Source organism: Streptopelia decaocto (genome assembly GCF_964273445.1).
Source record: "Streptopelia decaocto genome assembly, chromosome: 6".
Classification (NCBI taxonomy): domain Eukaryota; kingdom Metazoa; phylum Chordata; class Aves; order Columbiformes; family Columbidae; genus Streptopelia; species Streptopelia decaocto.
Genome location: NC_138660.1, coordinates 26859394 through 26876971, shown reverse-complemented (window position 1 = coordinate 26876971; position 17578 = coordinate 26859394). Strand labels below are relative to the sequence as shown.

At 45.4% G+C, this 17578-nt stretch overlaps 1 protein-coding gene across 6 annotated transcripts in view; it reads left to right on the top strand.

Moving 5' to 3' along the window:
• The window catches only part of FARP2 (FERM, ARH/RhoGEF and pleckstrin domain protein 2), a 75159-nt gene that overhangs the window by 40570 nt on the left and 17011 nt on the right, over window positions 1–17578 (top strand). For 5 of the 6 annotated variants that reach the window (XM_082056218.1, XM_082056219.1, XM_082056217.1 and 2 more), the window contains exons 10-15: window positions 957–1120; window positions 1267–1335; window positions 2448–2505; window positions 3561–3801; window positions 14807–14985; window positions 17451–17540. In XM_082056218.1, coding sequence (XP_081912344.1) covers window positions 957–1120; window positions 1267–1335; window positions 2448–2505; window positions 3561–3801; window positions 14807–14985; window positions 17451–17540 — 801 coding nt within the window. Of the gene's footprint in view, window positions 1–956; window positions 1121–1266; window positions 1336–2447; window positions 2506–3560; window positions 4708–14806; window positions 14986–17450; window positions 17541–17578 lie in introns of all 6 variants that reach the window. The other variant, XM_082056222.1, reaches the window with a different exon arrangement.

Below are 17578 nucleotides of genomic sequence, written 5' to 3'. Positions count from 1 at the left end.
TTGTTTAGGTAAAAGTGTATTAGGAAGGTACTTTTGGCTGTAGCTCCTTAAAGGAACAGTAGTCCACTGCTGATACCAACAGTGGTTGCTCTATATGGCTGTTTCCTCCAGGAACTTGTTGAACATGTGCTGCTCAAATGAAAAAGCAGCTAGAGATTCCCTTGATCCAAGTGAGAACAACCTGATGCGCCTCAGGAAAGAATAGGTGGCTGAGATTGTATTGTTGGAGCTGAATTTTAGAGACTGTGGGATGATCATGCTACAGCCTTATCTTTTTTTGTATGTCTGTATATCAGGAGGGTTATTTTTTGTGCGTGGCTGATGTACTGCAGATGTTTTTGATTGTAGTTAGCATCAGAGTTGTTGTGGCCTCCACGCTGAGTGACTCGATGATATTCAACATGGGGTTGCATTAAAATGGGGGGAAAAAATGTTTGGACATAATAGAGTTGTGTGTATCAAGGAAACCTGAAGCAGGACACACCGTCTGCATGTGCAGTGACGTGTCTAACGGAGAGACCCTCACAAGTTTCTTGTGATAACCGTACTCTGACATACATGGTATTTTCCAGTCTCGTCTAAATCTCAGGCAGTAAGCATCAGAAATTATTAGGAAAAATTTATGTTTTTTTTAAATCGCTACCATTTCACTTAAGTGTTTTAATTTCTTTCACATTACTAACATTATGATCCATATTTCTCAAGGCAGACTATACTAACCATGTTTCTAAAGTCAAGCACTCTTTAAACATTTTTACAGTTTGAAGGTAAACAAATATTTTTGGGAGCTATTAAATGATTTAAACTGCATTCAGAATCACTTCCATTGCTGTGGGGCATTTGACTTGTCAAAACACTGCATCTCCCTGGGGTTCAGCTTTTCGTTGGCACCTGTTTGTACTTTTCTCCTTCATTGCCATTTTCTGTTCTACTTAGCTTTTGTGTTTTGTTCCCAGGGCCTTTATCAAGATACACTGGAGTTTCTTTTGGGAAGTAGGGATGAGTGTAAAAACTTCTGGAAAATCTGTGTTGAATATCACACCTTCTTTAGGCTCTTTGACCAGCCAAAGCCAAAGGCTAAAGCCGTGTTCTTCACCAGAGGCTCATCGTTCAGATACAGGTAGGGAGAAACACAATGGATTTATTAAAGCTGAATTCCTTATCTCTTAGAAAATGAGATCAAAGGGAAGAAGTATTCTAAAGTAATTCCATCTCTAATTCTCATCCACTGCATTTCATAACATTTCTGCTTTTGTGGATTCACAGTGGCCGAACACAGAAGCAACTGGTGGATTATATCAAGGACAGTGGGATGAAGAAAACCCCATATGAAAGGTAAGTACAAATAATTATGTAAGGTGAAATGTAGTTGAGTCTTCCACAGTGTCCGTATGTCCTTAATTTCAGTGGTTTTAAGTGATGCTTGGAGTCATGGGCATTTCCTGATTGTTAGTTACCTGTAAATGGATATTTGAGATATTCGTCTACCTCAAATTCAAGGTAGCTGAAATAAATTGTAAAAAATATATAATTCTGTGGTGATTTAATAAGCTTAGGAAAGTTTTAGTATTACGTTTCAGTGTCCGTGGGTAATGTGTGGCTTACCCATCCTAAAGCACAGTGTAATTCAAAGATTCACCCAAATGAGTAAGGGCTTGTCTGGGTGTCACTGCTGTGCCAGTGCCAGAGCACGTAATTGAACGGGGGGTCTGCAATCTGTGGCCTCAGATACTCATTCGTTTCTAAACATATCCAGAAATACATTAAAAATGTGCCTTTTCATTATGAAACCTTACTTGACTATGAAACCATCCTGTCAGCCTGTGGGAAACTCCTCATAGTCTTTCATCTGAAAGATTAGAGGAACTTACTGGAATTTTTAAAAGTTTGCAATTATCTACCATTAATGAATATTTTTAATGCCTTCAGCTCCAATTGAGCTCTTTTTCTGTAGGAAAGATTGATTCTGTGGTAAATTATTGACATAGAACGAGTCTAACCACAAGTGTGATGTGGGATACCACTTTTGGGCATGCAGCATATGGAATTTTATACACTAGAAATTGTATGGTTGACCGAATTGTAGGTCGTTTGTAAAATTCTCACAGCTTAATTCATTTTAGTTTTGAAGCCATTTGTTTGTAGATGTTTATACTGATGACAAAGGAAGAAGTTAAACTATTTAGTCTCATGTTCTGCCCCAAGCTGCTCTTGAGTTCTCCTTCAGTGGTACAAGTGATCTGGATCTTGCTTTATTCCATTTTCTATATGTTTCTTACTCATGTACAACTGTTGTGACTTGCAAAATCTTGAACTAGTTATTAAGAAACCGTGGTAAAATACAGCTTGAGCTGTTTATAGTGGCGGCTGGAATGGAAATGGCCGAGTGGGGAAGGGAGAAGGCTGCTCTGTGTCCTGGAAGCTCACGGCTGCTCTCTGTTCCGCAGGAGGCACAGCAGAGCCAGGGCGTCCACTCGCACTCCCAACACCGACGTGCCAAAGCAGGTGAGTGTGGCCGCACAGCAGCATCCTGAGGTGCTGAGCAGAGCAAACCCTTTGTCTGGAGTCGCTTTCACTGTCCAGCCTTTGCTCTTGTTCTTCTGTTTGTGAGTGGTACCAGTTTTGCTAGTTGTGAGTAATATCACAGAATCACACACAGAATCCCAGAGTGTCAGGGACTGGAAGGGACCTGGAAAGCTCATCCAGTGCAATCCCCCCATGGAGCAGGAACACCCAGATGAGGTTACACAGGAAGGTGTCCAGGCGGGTTGGAATGTCTGCAGAGAAGGAGACTCCACAACCTCCCTGGGCAGCCTGGGCCAGGCTCTGCCACCCTCACCAGGAACAAGTTTCTTCTCCTCTTTCAGTGGAACCTCCTGTGTTCCAGTTTGCACCCATTGCCCCTTGTCCTGTCACTGGTTGTCACCAGAAGAGCCTGGCTCCATCCTCCTGACGCTCCCCCTTTCCATATTGATCCCCAGGAATGAGTCCCCCCTCAGTCTCCTCTTGTCCAGCTCCAGAGCCCCAGCTCCCTCAGCCTTTCCTCACACGGGAGATGCTCCACATCACAGCTTAACTGTGAAAAGAAAATACCATACTTTCTAGTATGTTATTATTTCACAGGATTAGTTTGTCTTCAGGCACTACCTACCTGCTTTCTCTGGAAGTCCTGAGTTCACTGTAGAGGTGTCTGCTACAGTCAATGGCAAGAAGCAAGTGTTTCTCTGAATGCACTTGCTTTACATGCAAGAGGTTAAGAACACATCATGGGCTTTTGCAAGTCATTGTTTTGCATTGCTTTTCCTTGTGGATGCTTATTCAGCAGAGGCTATAAAATACATACCTGTAATTTTCCATCCAGTTATCAGAATTCAGGAAAAAAAGATCTTGCCTCTTACTAGAGATTCTGGATCTGTTTCTGTATGCAATGTTTTGTTTGCTGTAAAGTGAGCTCTTTCGAAGCAAGTATTCCTTCTGCATCAGGAACCGGATGGTGCATTTGGTTTTATGTGTTATAAAAACCATTTTATCTGTTGTGTTTCTACTGTGTTTCCTCTTAGAGTGTCCCATTCCCTGAGGGCTTGAGAGCCCCAGGGTCTCCTGCCTCAGCAGCCACCTCCTTCCACTCAGTTCACTCATCGGCTGCTCCTGCTCCTGTCCGGCCCATCTTTGCAGAAACCAGCCCTTCCTGTGTGGACCCCCGCATGCCGTACACCAGGGTGCCAGAAAAATCAGCTGCGGTGCCAGCAGAAGAAGCGGGGAGGAAAGCGATGCAGCAGCCTGGATCTCCTGTGCTCCAAGGTGTTGGGTTTGGTAGTGTTGCAGGAAACTGTAACCCTGCTTGTCCTGTTGGTGAGAGTGGTTGCGGTTTAGATGTAGATGTAGAGGAAAGTAGTAAGGAGAGCAGGGTGGCTGTTTGTGCAAATGACAATGATGAGGATGACTTTACCACTGGTGGTTTCGTTGCTGAACAAGAGCATCAGCAGGGCAGTCGGGGTGCCCCTCTTTTCACGTTACCGAATTCCCAGTTACAGGTGTCAGAGGAATTCATTGATGATGACCCAGCAGAAATCTCTTTTTTCGCTGGGGGCTCTGAGGCGTTTTCCTACGTGTACAGTGGTTTAGAGTTGAAGGGCTCTGATTTTTCTAGGCTTGTGTCAGAGTCACCTGCCTTGACTACAGATGCCCTTCAGCAAAATACAGTCTCTTCCCAGTCAAGCCCTGACAGGTACTCAACTGAAGCCGTAGATATGAATATGGAAGATGAGTTTGAATTTGAAGGAGGGAGCGATTTCAATGGCAACGAGAGACCATCGGATACCTCGGAGCTGTTTGAGGTGAAGGCGCAAGCGAGCAGAATGCAAAGCCTCCTGAGCCCCTCCGAAACGAGCTCGCTCGTCAACAACCGCTCCGAGAGCAGCTCCCTCAACAACCTGCCACTGAACGGCACGTCCTCCCTGCACACGTACGGCTCCGCCAACCACTCGGAGGCCAGTTCCATGGTGAACTTCCCCGCCTACTCGGTCCGCTCCGAGTCCAGCTCGGCCTTCCAGTTCACGGACATCATCGACCAGCTGGAGCAGCTGAGCTGCCCGCCCACCGCCACCGAGGACTCCAGCAGCACCGACACCGACTCCTGGGACTCCGAAACTGCCGCGCCGCGGGATGTCAACCTTTTCTTCAGTAACCCTTTTGCCCAAGCCACCAGTGAAAACTTTGCTTTTGACTTTCAGAATAACTTGAAAAATCTCACGCAAGAAGACTGGACAGAGAAGGCACACGTCAATTGATTCTTGTTTTTGCGATGGATCCCTCTTGTGCTGGAAAGTCAAAAGGGGGTGATGGCAATCACTTTACGCAAGAAAACTCTAATCCGGTGGCTGGATTTTAAATCACATAGCATAGCTGATTTTTTTTTTTCCATATATCTCTTCAGTTTCCCTCCAAACTTTGGTGCTGCATTATATGCATCACAATGCATTCTGAATGTATTATAATAGGCTACGATGTTTGCAAAATACTGCAGTTAGGAAAAACCACTGATTTCAGAGACGTATCATCAGCTGGCTCCTGCAGACATCACAGATTACAGTGTACTGAAGGATTTGTTTGGCTATACATGTATCTGTAAGAGTCCCATATAATACGCTGTTTCTCCAGCACCCGAACTCAAGTCACTTTTGCACATGCTTGTTAACAAGCAGCTGCGTCAGTAAATGAGCTGTTTTCCTGCACTGAGAGTTCTCTCTTTTTGTTTCCACAATCAAAAAAGCAATCTTCTAATCAGATATGAAGGAAAGTTTTAAAATATCATCCTATGCAACACATCTGTGGTATACGGGGAAGAATAAATAACCTTCTCGGTAGTTTAGAAGAGAGAATGTATACACAATCGAATGAAAATAGCGGTCACCAAAACTTCTTATGAAGACAATCATATTTTTTGATTTCCAAGTGCCTTCAGCAGCCCAGCAGCAAAGTGCCTCCTGCTTTGTAGGAGTTTGGAAATATATGCATAGACTATAAAAGCACTTAATCCCTGTTGCATTCTATCTCACTTTCTTTATCTAATCACTCTGCATAAAAGTGCTTACAAATTAATTCATACAAGTGGCCTTTATCTGTGGAAGGCAGGTGGTGGTAAACCTGGTGATAGCTTTAGCTTTTCCTATAAAATATGAGCAGTATTCAGGAAAATACTGTAATCTTTCTGAGAATGTTAGCAGGAGTGAATACTCTAGACAACAGTTAGAGCTTCACTGTTTTATAATTGTTTTGTAATCAGGTGGGTCCAATGTGAGACTTGATCTGCAAGTTTGAAAGTGTAATTGAAAGACCAGTTACTGAACTGGTCACGTGTGATTTAGCAACATTTATTGAACTGAAACAGTCAGAGTTGTGAACCATCCTTCCTCTTTGCCAGCCTGATGTGTTGGGAGGGTGACATTTGGAGCTTCAGCTCGTAATACCATTTTTTAGGGTATTTTGCTTTTGTGGGAGCAAAGAATTTGAAATACATAACAGCGAGTGGAAGCTGGTGCTGGGAGCAGCAGCTCTTTGGGTTCGGGTTCCGCGTTGCCCAGTTTTCAGTCCTGGTGCAGCCAGCGCCTCCAGAACAAGCAGCTTATAGCCCGAAGCAGAACTTTATGCTCCATATTACTCATATCTTAAATGTGGTCTTAATATAGCATTTAAAGACCTTGATTCTTTACTCAAACATTTAAAAAAATACTATTATTTCTCAAAATTCTGATAACGAAGACCTCAAGGGAATTCTTCTCAATGTATGTCAGAACACGGGGAGATAAAACCTCCTCTGGTCGCATGTTTAGTTTTTACAAGTGCTTGGTTTTATGTTGTGGTTACTGTGTTTGAGCGGAATCGCTCTCGTCCCATAAGAACCCTGTCGCCTTCGCCAGCAGCACAGAAAGTTAGAGCACATTCAGAACACAGGATTAGTCTGGACCTACAGGAACGCACAGCAGTTTGATTGCTGTTGCATTATTTATAGGTGCTATATGTCATTTTCTGTTTTCTCCTTGTGCTGAGTGTGCGTTGTGGCTGTTTGTGTGACTTCGTTCGTACCTGTGGAGATGCCGTCGTGGACGTGTAGCGTAGAATTTCTAGACAGGCGCTCGGGAGAGGTCTGGAATTGTGTGCAGAGCTGGTACTTGAAGCACGTTTTGAGCTGGTTTGGTTGGTTTCCTCCCCACAGCTAATTACATTATGTAACTTTAAAAAGGAAAATGAACAACAGCAAAGTCTTCTGTCTGCAACTCTCACAGGTGGTAGAGTCAGGGACAGATACGTAGGTGAAGGTTTCTTTTAAAGAAAGAGTCAGGATTCAGCTACTTACATATAACTGTGTCTGCCTCCATTTCACACTCTGTGCCTCAGTCACAGGCATTCTCTCTAAATGTTGTAGAATTGCTTGACCTGGCTATAAATCCAACAAAATTTTCTAGGTTTTCAAAGATCTTAGGAAAAAGCTGCCTGTGTTTTAATAAACACCCCTGAGAGAAGGTTTGCCGATACGTTTTCTTGCAACGCAGTTAATTTGAAAAGGCGTCTTCGAAGTTTGTTTTCTCTTTTATTTTGCAGCGATGCCCATCTTTTATTGGGAATTTTAAATCTCAGGGATTAAAAAAAAAAATTAATGAGTCTTAATGTAACGCCCCTTTTGTTTTCTGAAGGAATGGAGAGACTGGGATTCCAGTCCTTCAGCTTAGAGCGAGATGTGCGGAGCCACAGGTGGGACGGGCTGGGGCTTTGTCCTGGCTGGTCGGATGAAGGTGGTGTCACCAGGAGCAAGGGTCGCCCATGTCAGCACCTCCCCTGTGTGCTGGGACTGGGGACACTTGCCCAGCACCACCAGCCCCCGTGGTGTGAGGCTTTGGTGCTGCTGCGTGGGCCCCGGCGCCTGCTCGGTATATCGGTCCCGTTGCTAATTAATATAGCACAGAGCTGCCGTGGTTTCTTTCTGGGCTTTTCTGATTTTCAAAGCTATATTGCTTCTGATGATCCAGTTGCATGCTTAGCTCTGTTAGTTTTTTTGTGGTTTCCAAGATAGGCACAATAGAGGAGAAAACTTAGTTTGCAAGTAGGGTGTTTATTAGAGCAAGAAAGCTGTGAGAAAAGGTTCTTCGGCATTTCCTCCCTTGCCAATAGAGGTGGAGACAAAACCAGCTTGCGTTGGAGGGCATGGGGACGGCTCCGTGCTCCGCGGGGAGGTATTTTAGTGCGTTAGAGCTGTGTCAGACACCCCAGCTGCCCCCGCTGTCCCTGGGCGGCAGGAGGAGATGAGGGAAGGGGGTTCTGTCTGTCCATCCACAGCGTTTGTCTTGGGCTGGCGTAGGGAACTTCAGCACGGCGTGGTTGTGGCCCGAGTACCCACAATCCTGCAAAGCTTTCCGTGTTAATCGTGGAGTTTTGGTTGCTTGTTTTGGTTTGGTTTGTTTTTTTCGGTGTTGATACTACTAAAACTCAGTTCCTGGTACCGATATCTGTTTTTTCCTTTTCCTGAGCACACAAGTTTTGTGTTCGTAGGATGCTGGAACTGGCGCCAGCCGCCTGACGGTGAGAGCCGAGGCCCTTGCAGACCCCGAGCGGCAGAAGCTGCTGCAGGAATCACATGCTGTGAAAAGGGGGGGAAGTTCTGTAGGAAAAATCAGAAGATCTTTGTTGAGTATCCCATGCATACTTGTCTTGAGGAGGCAGCATTTGAGGAGCTATGGAAGCAGGATGGTAGGAGCAGATGAAAGCCGAGGTGTAAACCTCCTCTTGTCCTCTCCTCCCCCTGCCAGTGTCTCTTCTGCAGGTACATTCTTTCCCATTTGCTTTCCACCCCCATCTGTAGGAGGCTGGGGGGACGTACATAGATACTTATATTCTAGTTGACGTCCAGGTTTTAGTGCCGTGTTTTTCCTGTCTGGAGAAGCACAGGGGTTTGCTCAGAACTGGTGCTTCCATCCTCCTGCTGGAGCAAACCCATGCGGCCGCAGGATGGGTGTCCAGATTAGCGGCTTTCAGAGCGAGTTAGGCTGGGTTTAGCTCTTTTGTGGTACTCAACTTGTGTGTCGCAGTGCGACTAAAAGAGGCTCAGAAATGTGTGTCTTGAGTGGGGAATTAAATCTGCACCCGCAGTTCTGATATGTGTACTTGTGCTTAAACACATTTATTAAACCTAGGGCACTATATCAGAACATTTTTGATCTTTGTGTATGCAGTTGCTGGAGCTCTTAAATTTGCACAAAACACAGGCCATAGAATATTCTCTGCCCCATCCAGCACCCAGTTAAACTTTGGTAAACTTTACAAGCCTGTGTTATCTATTGTGTGTACACTCTCTAATTTTAAAGTGCTCATTCATTATTCAAGTAATACCTGCTGTATGTTTCCCAGGACTTATATTTTATCTTAGCATGGAATAGGGCAATATATTGATCTGCTCAGCTTTCACTTTAATTTCCAGTGAATTTCAGAGTTGCTGGATAATACCAAGTATTGATCTCCTTTTTCCTGTGTATATTTATGTTGTGGTCGTAGGTGATTTTGTTTAAGGGAATTTTCTCGTTGTTGGTGGCTTGGTTTTGGTTTGGTGTTGGGTTTTGGTTTGGTTTGGTGGTGGCAGTCCTTAGTTGCAAATCTTGATAAGGGTAACATTGTGTGGAGACACTAATAAAAGTCATAATTTCATGCTTTTTGGTGCAAACCTCTCGGTAAGTCATTCCCATTATTGTCATTTTGCAAAAAGTTTTAAGCCATAATTATCCAGTATTGATTGAGTATACAAGATAATTTCAATGGTAGTCTTTTAGCTGTAGTTTTCAGTAGATCTTGCATGGGTGCTTGTCACAAATGCTGTGTGTATATGTATGGGTGTACATATACACTCTCTGTATGAATACGGGGAGACTTTACGGTTCCAAATGTGTCCTAAAATCCACTTATTTATTACCAGCTATGGTGGGCTGGGTCCCCGGGCGAGCTGTAGCTTTGCAGATTTCCGGTTTGGAGCGTGGTTCATTGAACCTGGTTGCTGGGGAAGGTGTTGCTATAAATTTTCCCAAAGTCCTGTAATGTGCTGTTGCTGGGACACACGTGGGTGAGGAGGACGCGGCTCCCGTCCCGTAGGTGCTGTTCCGTTCGGGAAAGGATCATGGTAAGAAAACAAAAGATGGCTGGAATTTCTTAATCGCTCTCTTGAACGTTCGTCTTTCATGCAGTAAATGTTTTGTTGAATTACATGTTGGGATTTTTAATATTTTTGTGTCTGTTCAGATTGCCGGTTATGAACCTATAGATTTGTACTAATTCATGATTTTAATTGTTTATGCAATAAAATAAGGAAAACTTTGATATAAATGAAAACGTGGGCTTTTTAGCTTTATTTTTCATTCCATCGTGTTTGCGATAGAATAAATACTTGTTATTGTAGCCAGGGCATCTTAGACTTTCGCTACCAGGTGTTTGCAGGCAGTTTTCCTCCTGTACCCCTTTGCTGAAAGCAGAGCACAGTTGGGGCAAATATCCATGTGTGCTTTTCACATTACTGCCTTGCAAAGACCTTTTGCTTGGGATACAGATGGACTAAAAATTCTAATATTATTGTAGGAATTATGTTTATTGTGGAGACATTTTCTTTTAAAGCGGGCACGCCCCTCAAACTCTCTCCCGTGTATTTGTTTGTATTGAAGCCCGTCCTTTTTTGCAAACATAGGGTGTGGAGGCGATTGCATGTTTTCTAGGTTGAAAGCTCTTCTTCAGGAGTCTGTGACCAATGTATGAGTAAATTCTCTTTTCCTGAATCGTGTAAACATTTGCTTGTAAGAACTCAGTAGCACTTGTGTAAGTAAACTGTGGTCTGGAACAACACAGACATGTCCTTTCTCACCCGCAAATAGCGTGACCTTTACAAGGGGGAAAAGGTGGCAAAAGTCGTTTCAAATCCTGGATGTAACCATAAAACCAGGACCAGCGTTCGGACTGTCCTACAGCATCACGTGTAGGTGGTTGCAGTGGGGGGTCAGCTGCTGGGAATGTGCTTGAATGTTTACTGTCATCTGTGCCCATTGCAGGGGAAGAAAGACAAACGAATCTTGGAATTTTAAGTTTCTTAGATGTTTTTTGTAGGCTTTTTCAAAGTTCTCCGTATCTCCCAACCCTCCTTTGTTATTTTAAAGGGAAGATTTGCAGGGGAAAAATGTGTCAGTGGTGCTATTTGGAAACAAGGAAGGTCGGGGCTATTCCAGGGTTTCAGCTGCAGTCCATTAGCTTGCTGAACACTTTTCACTGTAGAAACAGTGATTCGGTGTGTGCACGCGGTGGTTCAACAGCACCGCGGGGGCTCAGCGCAAAGGGAACTTCCTCTGTTTGAAGCAGCAGTGATAATGAAGTTCCATCTTTCAAGGGCATCAGCCAGTGAACTGCAAGGGACGCTCCCTTCTCATGAGGCCTCTAATTGCTGACATGGCTTTTATTACATCCAGTAATGCTCTTTGTTATTGGGATGCTGGTTTTGTTATCTGCCTCTGAATTGCTTTAAGCGTTCGAGTGTAAAGCTTACAGAGCCAGTACTTGCATTTTATTTTTGTCAAGCTTTGCACTCCAATCTGGCTGCCTATGTAGAGATAGAGTTTAGATTGAAGGATGGAAATATCCTCTGAAAAATAACTGAGAAGTGAAGCTTATTACCTTACTATTAAGCTTGTTATCTAAGTGTAAACCAAATGAAGTCTGCTTCTACTTAGAGTTGTCGTAAAAGCTCGTCCATATTAACATAGTCAGCAAAACCCGTATTGCAGTAAACCGGCCTAGTCGCCTAGTGGGAGCTCTCCCATTTGAAATGGTGTTAATCTGGGATGAAGCCCCCAGAGCCGTGGGCTGTGTCTCTTCTCCTGAAACAGGAGGTGGGCAGTGACCTTGGCAATGTCAGCTACGACACATCCTGCATTGGGTATTTCAGACCTAAAAATCAAACTGTGGCCTTTCCAGTGAGCGTGCCCACGGCTGCAGTGCCGTTTCAGTCCAGTTTCGGACCTGGGCCACCTCCCTCTTCCCGCTGGAGTTGGACGTTTCTCATAGACCAGAGATTTCCCAAAAGAAACAGCATTTTGCTTTGCAGTTCTAGCAACGGGCAGCACTGACAAGGAGGTGGCAGGGAAAGGGAAAAGCTGACGTGCACACAGGAAAATGAGATGCTGGGGGCCGGCACGCCGGCTTTCCAGAGCCACTGTTGAAATTCAGGCTGCAACTGAAACTCAGATACTCAACTTTTAGGTTGGGGTTAGTTTTCCAAAATTTTCCCTCGCTACCCGCACCTCTGAAGTTTGCGAGTGTGTTCCCTGCACAACGCCCCACAGGTTAGAGAAGATCTCTGCTGCATTTCTGTTAGCAAGGCAAATGATTTTGGGATATTGGCCACTAAACAGATGTATTGAGAAATAAAAAAGGAAAGAAAGAAAACACTTGTATGTTAACTGGAATAATGTCAGTGAGAGGGATGGGACTCAAGTACTCTTGAAGAAAATAAAAGGTAAGGTCATGGCTACAGCATCTGGCTTAAGGTTGTTTTGTATTCCCGTAGTGAACTTGTTGTAGCTGGTTTTCTATAATATTTTAAACGCATTTCCTTTTCAAATGTGAGTATGAATCTTCACACTTGTATACGCTGAAGATCCTTTCAGTAAGATCTGGAGTGAACAAACACTTGTATCAACTCATACTTTTATATATTAGACAGAGGCTTTTGCATTTTTATACCTGGACAAAAGAAGCACCACAAACAGTAATAAACCAGTTGGTCAATATTCCGCGGTAGCTGTGGAAGATAAGGTGAACATCCTCACTGAAGCCTGTGGCCGTGTTTATGCAAACTGCCGTCCCTTTGCAATGTTCTACGGTTAGAATTGATTGGTTTTCTCCCAATTATATGCATGCTGATCTTTTCTGAACCCGTGGCTTTGTTTGCTTAAGGATAGCTGGTTATAACGACATAGTGTAATTAACTAAGAAGTATTGATGTTCTTAAAGATCTTGAAGTATGTGGGACGTTCCACTCAACTGTCACACTTCTGGATGTTGCGCTGAGTTCAGTGTACGCGCGTGAGCTGTGAGAGCAGGAATTTGCTGTGTGGAGAAGGCAGCCGTGTCTGGTTTCCATCGCTCAGTAGCCACGTCACTGCATGGAAACCCTGCCCGCCGCTCCCAGCCACGTTTGTGCAGAACAGATTTCCCCTTCCCGCAGAACGCTGAGGCTGGAAACGTTCCTCTCCAAGAGCAGTGGGGACGCTGCTGCCCGGGCCGGGCACCGTGGGGCACCACGGTTCGATGCCGGAGGAAATCGTTCACGTGTTTTCACCTTTGCACCAATATTTCTACCTCATTAGGAGTGTTCTGTTGCACGGATCTTCCTTTAGCAGGGAGCAGAGAATGGCTGTACGTCTGACCTGAGCCTGGGGGCTCCGCTCTCGCTGCTCTAGTGGGGAAATACTGTTGGATTATGCAAAGGGAAATTTCAGCACATGCTTGTACCGTCATCTGCCGAGGAAAACAAAACCACCCAAACAGAACAACTCCGTTGAAGTAGGCAGGCAGTGCGGTTTGTAGCAAGTTGTATCCTTTTCACTCCCCTTGTATCTGAGCATTCAGTCTGTCCAGAAGCAATTCAAGTGACAAATTCTGGAATGTGTTGCTACATCATGTTAAATTCCAAGCATTTAAAGAAGCTCCTCACCCTTGTGAGCCTGTGGCTTGTTTGTTTTTAAGCTGTTGTTTCAGCATCCCTGACATGTAAAAGCAAACTTGCAATAAACTCCTGTCCCCTGTAGGTGCAGCTAATGCCAGACGTTGCTTTCCTGTGCTGATATCAAAAGCAGCTGGAATGAAGAGAATGCTCAGACAGAAACAAAAACCCGCTGCAGAGTGACTAGTGTATTAATAGTTAACCCGGCAGCCCGGAGGCTCTGAATCTCTTCCAGGTGACCGAGCACAGCACTGTTTTGCTTCCTGCATTAGTCCGTGTGCGATCCTGCACTCAGGCCCGCTCAGCTCGGCCCTGACGGGGCTTTGCAGGTCTTCCGAGCCCCAGAGCAGCCGCTCGGGCGCGGGGACACGGCAGCTCCCACCCCGCTCCCCGCGGCGCTGCCCACATAGCGCCTGTCCACGGGGACCGGGTGCTATTATGTTTTTTAAAGCCTTTGGGGATGATCTTAAGTAGCCTGGGAATGGACGAGTTGGTTCTTTGGGCTTTGCTGTTGGCGTAGGTGTGATGCAGCCCTCGCTTTCTGCTCGTGGCGCACAAGGGATGGCGCTGGGAGCGCGGCCGAGCGTTCGAGCGGCCGGGTCGAAGCGGCAGTTCTGAAGCGCTTGGTACCCGCTTAGCTCCCTGAGCTGCCCAAGTTTGACTGCCCGGCTCAGGGAAGAGCAGGAAAAAAATGTAGGTGAGGTTAGGTAGGAGTTTTGCGGGCACGGTGAAATTGGAGTGTCTGTTGCCTTCGTTTGGTCCCAAAAAGCAGAGCTGCTTGCTGAACCCCGTGGAGGCTGCAGGACACAGGAGAGCAGCTGCTTCTCCCAGGCTTCAGGTGACTGGGATGGTGCCTTGTATGTCAGAAAAGGCCTACAAATGAAATAATAGAGATAAAAAGATTGCCAGTTAATAATCTAAAGCAAAGCAGTGCGTGTTACTCCTGCTTCACCCAGGTTTTGCTGTGCAAGATTGTGTCCATCCAGTAAATACTCACTGTTGCAGAATTGGTTCCTTTGTGATGTGATTCATAAACTTCCCTGATTCCTGAATGCATTTTTAATGAGCTTTGTCTTCTGGATTTTTTTCTGGAGTGGGGAATAGTGGAATGATTTGTCATAGGTAAAAAACAACTCTTATTTTGAAAAGAAAAAATGGAAAGCTGTATTCTCGTTAGTGCGGTATAATCCTATGTTGCAAACCCTGCTGCTACTCAACAAAATCCAACGGGATTCGAGCACTTTTTCTGAGACACTGAACAATTTCTCTTTTCCCTTACGTGCACTTGTAACAGTGTCTGTCCTTATCACGCTGCCACGCAGCAAATGGGTTGTGGGGAACGTTCCGTTTTGGTTTGAGATACGCACTTAGTCTTTGGATTTATGTACGCCCCTTTTATTTCTTTTCTCTTTTCTTTTGCCTTTTTTTTTTTTTTTAAATAATGCGAGAAGGCAATTATGGTTTACACTAACAGCGGGTAGTGTTAATAAAGTCTTAGATGCGCTGTCTTCGAAACCATTTTCTCTCCTTTTCCGCTCCATCTTCTCGTTCTCTCCTGCCCAGGGCTCCCAGAGGAACATGCTCCGCTCGCTGCCCTCGTGCTCAAGAGTCCCCTGGGCCTGACCCCGGCGTTCCAGGTGAACTTGAACGCAGCTGGCCAGGGTTCATCTCCTCTTCTGAGCCCTGTCCTCAGCGACGCTGGCGGTGCCAGGATGGAAGAGGATGAGGAAATGAAGCGTAAGGTAAGGAAATGTGACTGGGAACGTGTGTACCGCAAACAGGGCTGGTTTTGGGTGAGGAGCTGCGCTGATGTTGATTGCACTACGTTTTGTGGTAGAACAGATGTGTTTGGTGGTTAGTGTTAAAATCTCCGCTGCAGAAGGTTTGGTCGGGTCTGTTTCTCTTGTTGTTGTGGCCGGAGCCCCCGCTGCCCCCTTGCCGTAGGGCTTTTCTCAGCCTTCAGCTGCTGGGACCACCTCCTGCCCTATGTGCAGGAACCGAAGGTCCCAGCACAGCAGGGGCTCTGCTTGAAATCTGCCTTTTATACCCCAGAATGGACACAGGAGTTCAGCCAGGACATCAAGAAAAGCTTCTTCACCAAGGGGCTGGTTGGTCGCTGAACAGGCTCCCCAGGGAAGTGGTCATGGCATCAGGTCTCTCAGAATTCCAGGGGCATCTGGCCGGTGCTCATAGTCCTGTGGTTCAGTGCTGGGCAGTCCTGCGAGGAGCAGGGAGTTGGTCTCAATGCTCCTGATGGGTCCTTTCCAATGGGAGATATTCTAAGAAATGTGGCCTCCCGAGATGAGCGTTGAGGGGGAAACGGTGGATATGTATGTGAAGTAAAACAGTGGCAGTGCACCTGGTGCCTTTTGGGCTGTAACTGTTCTATTAGAATGTAAAAGACCCCATTGTCTTTGTGCCGAGACTGTTGAAGACACTGCAGAGCAGGCATAGAGAATATAGTGCAGAGCTAACACTTGTTGATATAGAAGGTGCGTTCTTCTTAGGTTCCTTTCTTCCCACGCAGTCACACCATGGTTGCATTGGTCCAAACCACCACACGCTGGTCCTCCAAGCCATTCTTTCTGATCACAACAGGACCTTTAGAGTGGTCCTCTCACGCAGCAGAAGACCTGACCTCGACTCCAGCTTTCTCAGCAGCAGCCGTCACGGTGACTCCTCTGATGCCATCGGTCACGGGTGGTTCAGCAGAGCCTGGTCACTGGGGCTGCGTTCTTCATCTGCTTTTCAGATGTGGATAACAAATTACCAGACTTTGCCTTGGCAGGGGCATGGTATATAGTATCTGACAAACCGCACTCACAGAACGCTGCGTTGCTCCCAGTAAGGTAGAGAAGTCCACCTAGCAACAGACTTGTGTGACCATTTTTCTGCAGGCTGCTTTGTCTTGCCTGCTTGCAGAAGGGTAATGAGAGCAGCCAGGTTTGCTCACTCTTTGGTACTTGAGAAGGATCCAGGACCTTCCATTACGGTGCAAGGCAGGCTCCATCACTCAAACTCAGTTCCTTATGGAGTCAGTGTCCACACCGTAATTTATAGTTTTCTGTGCAGCCTCAACGAAGAAATTGCCTTGTGTGCCCTTCTGATCTTCTGCTCGCCCCATCCGATGTTCTGGTTGTCTTACCTCTGTCAGGATCCTCAGACAAGAAGGTCACAGGCCCATGCTGTTTGCTGTCTTCACCATGTCTTTGGGTCCTTCTTGTTGCCAGCTTGCTCACTCTTGTTTCATCTCGGCTGACCTCATCCCAACTCTCAGGGAACACACAGAAATCCCACCACGAGCAGAGGTGCCACTCTGGATTTGGTGCTTCCAAAGCTCACTTCTCTTGTGATTGCTCCTGAGCACAAAGGGACCCCCTCTGCTCTGCCCTGGGGAGACCACACCTGGAATCTTGTGTCCAGTTGTGGCCCCTCAGTTCCAGCAGGACAGGGAACTGCTGCAGAGAGTCCAGCGCAGGTTTGCTGGAATTTCTTTTCACCAGGCAAGGATTTGGCACAAAACCGTGGCATGGCATAATGAGCTAAGCAGACAAGGCAGCATCTTAGCTTTAAACTGGTTAGTTCCTTTATATGTGATTTTTTAATAATGTATGTTTTCAGGCTGTCGCTGATTTTGGTTCATTGCAGCTGCAGAATATCTCTCTTGACCATTTCATTCCTTTGTGCTTCCACATCCATTCTGTCCACTGTTCTCTTTAAACAGCAGCCCTGGAGCAGCCATGCAGCCAACAGTTGATGTAGTTACATTTTTGTGTTTTCTTAACTAATTAATATGATCTTCAAAGGATTTGGGTAAAAGCTGTAAGTGGAAATACAATGGTTTTGGAAAAGGACTGTATTGCAAATCTGCTGTGCTTCGTTTGATTAGGGATGTGTTTAAAACCTAGGAAACTTGAAATAACTGTTTCCATATTTTTGTAAAGTGCTCTCTTGATTTTGAAATGGAAGTTCATACAACTGACATATAATTGACAATATTTTAAAAAAAAATCTTGAAATACAAATAGTATGTTACAATAGAGTCAGTATTTGAGAAGACGATACTGAATACAGAGGCGTCCTGTTAGTGATCAGTTGCTCCATTTGCACGCAGCAAAGGGAGACGTGTGTAAGGTTTGAGCTTGTCCTTAGTAATCAATAGAACATTTATATTTAAATGCTTTTCAATTACTGTGTGTTCTTTCAGCGCTATCCAACTGACAAGGCGTACTTCATAGCAAAGGAGATCCTTGCTACGGAACGGACATATTTAAAGGACTTGGAAGTTATTACAGTGGTAAGGGGTTTTAATGCTTGTCCTTTTCTTAACGGATT